Source organism: Penaeus chinensis, chromosome 27 (assembly GCF_019202785.1).
Source record: "Penaeus chinensis breed Huanghai No. 1 chromosome 27, ASM1920278v2, whole genome shotgun sequence".
NCBI lineage: Eukaryota > Metazoa > Arthropoda > Malacostraca > Decapoda > Penaeidae > Penaeus > Penaeus chinensis.
Genome location: NC_061845.1, coordinates 5,556,048 through 5,561,047, shown reverse-complemented (window position 1 = coordinate 5,561,047; position 5,000 = coordinate 5,556,048). Strand labels below are relative to the sequence as shown.

The window sequence follows — 5,000 nt, the reverse complement described above, 5'->3', positions numbered from 1 at the left end:
TAACCCAGTCAAAAAATATGCCACCTAAAAGATCAGTTATGTTAGGTCAGTGAAAAAAAATTTATAGACTTGTGCGTATGTGTGTGAATCATTTATGAAGAAGAGTAAAATAATATAATCAAATAACAGGCATTGTTATTTTGAAGCTATTGGCAGAATTTTGGTACATACTATAGGTTCCGTGAATCAACAAGATTAATTTATGTCTACATCTGATTTTTGTATGTATATTGATTTCTGTATGCCAAAATATTCTAGTCATATATGTCAAGGAGTGACACATGGTGTATAAATACGAGCATCAGACACATCTGTTACATGAGAAGGCTTTTTGGCAGGTCGGTGAGAGAGGTCTCCCGGCGCCTTCTCCAGACCCAGTTGTTCAATTTCATCCTTGGCTTCCTGGCTTAGGCTTAGACCCCAGCGATCGTAGGTAAGGACCAGGTCGTAGCCCACACTCTTGCTTAGGTTCTTGTACACATGGTCGATCTGCCGCTGGCGATCTTCTGTCAGATATTTGGCCTCGTCGTCAGAAAGAGCTCGAGTTGTGCGATTTAGCTGACGGAACATTTCCCACCCCAATAGGAAGGCATGCTTGATCTCCATCAGGAACACCAGCTGATCCCACAAGTCTCCTTCGTCAAAGGTCATTCCATTGTCCACTTTATCGGCTGCTGTGACGTAACTGTTCTGCTCTTCCAATCTGTCACTATTGAACAGCTTCTCCTGAATGTACAATGAAAATAAGTTCACTGTAGATTCAACACCATAAACTCCTGCCCAGTATGGTCTTTGTTGGTAGTTGTGGCCAAGTTCATGCCAACTTAGCCAACTATAGGGGGTAATATCTTCTGCTATATTATAGTACAGACGCCAAAACATAGCCGGGAATCCGGCGTGGGCTGATCCAGCTGTGATCTGAGCATCATTCACCAGCCACTGTTTCCCACGTGGTGGAACTTCAGACTCATCAAAACCTGCAGCGTAATTTAGCATCTCCACAATTTCATCATAACGAGACATCAATTCGTCAGGACTGGTTATTCCTCTTGCATCTGTTGTGGCAATAACAACCACACATTTATCTGATTCCATCAGAGTTTGGGGAGCATCTCTCATTTTGATAGTCTCCCATTCTGCATTCGATGTCTGTCCATATCGATAGTATGGCGCCTCGACCACTTTCGTAATATCAACATCAACTGTGAAAAGCTCCCCTTCACTGAACACAAATATGAGGTTACCTCCATACTGACTTCTGATCTCATTCACTCCTGGCTTGACATCGAAAACCTCAGACACTTTGGGCATGCGCCTGAAGTATTTATTAGAAACATTTGGTGAATTAGGTTGAAGCCAGTCAGTGTGTGCACCAATGCGGACAGTGATCTGCAGTGCTTGTGCCTCTGATAAAGTCTCAGGTAGAATAACCTGACAAACGTCTCCCTCTGCTAGGTACAGGTCAGTGAGCTGCCAGTCCTTGGGAACTGTCATTCGGAAATCTTTGACTTGCCCAAGAACAGACAGATCTAGAGTCACCTTCCTTGTGATTCTTGGCGTGCTAGCGTCAATTGTACCAGGAAACGTAGCCACATCTCGAGGATAGAGAAGAGGCTCTGACTTTGAACCCAGCTCATTTAAGAGTCCACGAGTTAATTCCTGTTCGTATATCATCTCATAACTACCAGGGAATGGGTAGACAGCCGGCTTAGCTTCTTCTAGGCCTGCCTTTAAATCAGAAAACTTCCACCATTTTTGGTTAAGTCCATCATTAGGGTAATACAAAATTACTGTCGTTCTAGGTTCTGGACGAGGCACGTCCAGAGCATCTGAGCCAATCCTAAACCTCTCTGCATCATCCGTGTACCAGGATGCTGTAGAACTAGCAGTGTCCTCTAGCTTGACAGACCGTGTGTTGTAGTCGGGAGCGAGACAGTAGGCACGGTTCCCTCCCCACTGCCACGAATTACCAACAGTAAACCACATTTGCTCTTTGTCTCCACTGTTTTGCATCATTCCTACAACAGCATCACTTGGTTTTGAACCACTGCGTACACCAACACACGTATTGCTGCTTTGGTTGATGAGGAATTCTGGTTCTGAGTTCACAGCTTCGAGCCACCATTTTTGGCTTAAATTATCATTTTGGGGATTCAGTACAACTTTCGTCCTTGGTTCTTTCCATGGGACCTCCAGAGCATCTGAACCCAGACGTATCCTCTCATCCTCATCATAGACCCATGAAATTGTGGAAGATTTAGCATCACCAAGACCTACATTGTTTCTCCCATCAACAGGAACTAAGCAGTAAGCTGTATTTTCTCCCCACAGCCACTGGCCACTAGATTTGATCCATTGTTGACTCTGAATGTTGGCACATTTAGCCATCGACACCACTGCGTCGTCAGGGCTTGATCCCTCGGTGACGCTCAAGCATGTGTTGGAATTTTGGTGGATGAGATATGCAGCTTCTCCATCTTTGAGTTGATTCCTTTTCTTTACGTGACCTGGATGAGAAATTTGAGAACAGATTATATCAAGTCTATTTTTGCTCTAAAATATCATTATTTTCGGGATTATAAATCTAGGAATAAGAGCAGACTCGTTGAAAATGTTATCAAAATTACATTTTAAACTTTGTCACTTTGATGACGTTCAAATTTCATATTATAATTCTAAGCCAATACATGGATCTATCCTTTTTTCGACAAATATTTACATTCATGTTATCTTTGGTTCCTTCACAGGTATATGCTGTTAGTTTAAAGGTCACGTAACTTTGATTAATAAATGTATAAAGAAAGACAGGAGAGTAACATCGACCTTTGTAGACCACAATAATTTGCCGAATTTATTTTTTTGTTTCTACTGTAACTTTTGCTGCAAACTCAAGTCTCATCTATAAAGTTGGTGCTTCAGATAATACATTTAATTCTGTCCCAAGTAGATCACCTCAAATAAACCATAGAAGGCCCTTCTTTTACTTCCTACCTGCCATGGTAGTTTGAGTCTCCTTCGTTCGACAGAGCCTGCCAGCTGCAAGGTTTTTATGAGCCACTGGGCTCTTCTATCTTCCAAGGTAAACTGAATGCATGTCGAGGTGATAAGGAGAAAACAACAAAGATAAATGCCTTCTAAATCTCTACACGAAAGGGTTTTCCTGTCTTGGTTTTTATTAGATGTTCGATAATTTGATAAAAATGTGCTGTTATCTGCTAAGATTTTTGATATCATCATATTATGCCTTAGATTCATTGGTTGTGGTTATCAGTTATTCTAGCTGTTCTCCTGTAAATCTATCAAAGTTCTCATAACGCTAGTAATAAATGTTAATACATCAATATCATGCTTCAGTTGCATTGCATTTCAACTTCAAGATGATAGCCATTCCCAGTTTTACTTTGCCATAATATTTTGTTCATAAAACTTATCAACAAGTGGGTTTAATATAGAAAGTATTTTTAACGGAAATTTCCCTTGAAGTGCGCCTGGCCACAAGGGAAATGAAAGTCCTAGAGAAATGGGAGACGCCTTGATGACGTCACTATAGGCGATTGACCATTGCTACTATTGTCTGATTCAGATTTTTTGCAGGTTAGACTGTTATTTTCTCAGGTGATTTCAGATTTTTGGATGAAACCTTTATATAGACGACGACAGAGATAGAGTAGAACCGCTGAGGTGCAACATAGCAAGTTTACTGTGGAAACTTAGCAGTTCCAGTCAGAAAATTGAGATGATCCAGCAATTGACAGAACGGTTAATAATGGACAGAAAGAGGGAAAGAGAACGAATGGAAGAATAAAGGAATTAGGGAAAGAAAATAAGGCTTAGCAGATTCTAGTGCAGCTAAGTTCACATCGATTATATTTATTACTATTATTATTATCTCTGCTCTTATAAAAGTCATTGTTATCATAAATGTTGTTTTTGTACTAGTCTTATTACTTTTAATTATTATGATCACTATTACTATAATTCTGATGGTGATAATGATTATGATAACGGTGATGATGATTAGTATTATAATTGTGTTCCTATTGTGTTGTTAATTTCTTATGATTATTATTCTATTATGATTATTGTTATTATAAAATTGTTTTTGCCATTATTTTTATTGTTATCAGTATTATTATTATCATCATTATTATTACATCATTAATATTATCATTGTCATTATTATTATTAAGTTATCATTATTATTATTACATTATTATTACTACTACTACCACTACAATTAATGTTATAATAATCATTATTGTCATTGCTTGTTATTATCGTTCTATTTTTCTCTTTATTACATGACCATCATCTTTTTCACAGAGGCAAGTATAAGAGATATATCGCAGATATTATTATAAGTATGAGATAACTTGTCCTTTTTATCAGTGCCGTTGTATTAGTAGTAGTTGCAATGGTATTTTTAATGATATTCAAGCTTTAAAAGTAATAACAATGCTTTATGCTCTTCATTACATATAATGTTGATATTATTACCATTACTACCGTCATTGCCGATATCAATCTGAATACTATCATTACCGTTATCATAGTTTGTCAGTGTTATTAAGAACAAATTTCATGTCACCTCCATTAGTGTTACTGGTACTAGTATTAATATACCTGTTATCAATACCATCATAACAGAGTTTTGTAGCTGTGCCTCTATTAATATTACCATTAGAATTCTCATTATCACTACTGTAAATACAAATGGCAGACAGAATTCCATTTGGGTTTAATGATGTAGTTTCCACAATGTGATTTATTTTTATTGGAATAACTTTATTGGAATAATGCAGTTAGTTCTCTTTAATACTACAGAGGTGTGATACATAGTACGAATCTTATATTATTACTATGCAGAGGTAATATAATCATTACGTCTATCCCATATCTCTAAATCTTAATCCACAGTTAGATATAATAAAATCACAAATGCATAACGTGTATATTATGATACTAGAGAATATAATGCTAATTAGGAAATCTAAATATCC

The 5,000-nt window shown here is 37.6% G+C and overlaps 2 protein-coding genes across 2 annotated transcripts in view; both read right to left on the bottom strand.

Annotated features, from left to right (window-relative positions):
- Nucleotides 1-77: 77 nt before the first annotated feature.
- Nucleotides 78-3,059, bottom strand: LOC125039721. Its single transcript, XM_047633949.1, has 2 exons — nucleotides 2,992-3,059; nucleotides 78-2,507 (listed from the first exon to the last, which is right to left on the bottom strand). The coding sequence occupies exons 1-2, from the start codon at nucleotides 2,996-2,998 to the stop codon at nucleotides 268-270; spliced, it is 2,247 nt and encodes a 748-aa protein (XP_047489905.1). The 5' UTR covers nucleotides 2,999-3,059; the 3' UTR covers nucleotides 78-267.
- A 1,702-nt stretch (nucleotides 3,060-4,761) lies between these two features.
- LOC125039281 (TRPM8 channel-associated factor 2-like) overlaps nucleotides 4,762-5,000 on the bottom strand; it is a 5,457-nt gene continuing 5,218 nt past the window's right edge. Inside the window, exon 3 of the mRNA XM_047633118.1 lies at nucleotides 4,762-5,000. This exon is cut by the window's right edge and continues 2,375 nt beyond it. The gene's annotated coding sequence lies outside the window, so the exon portion shown is untranslated.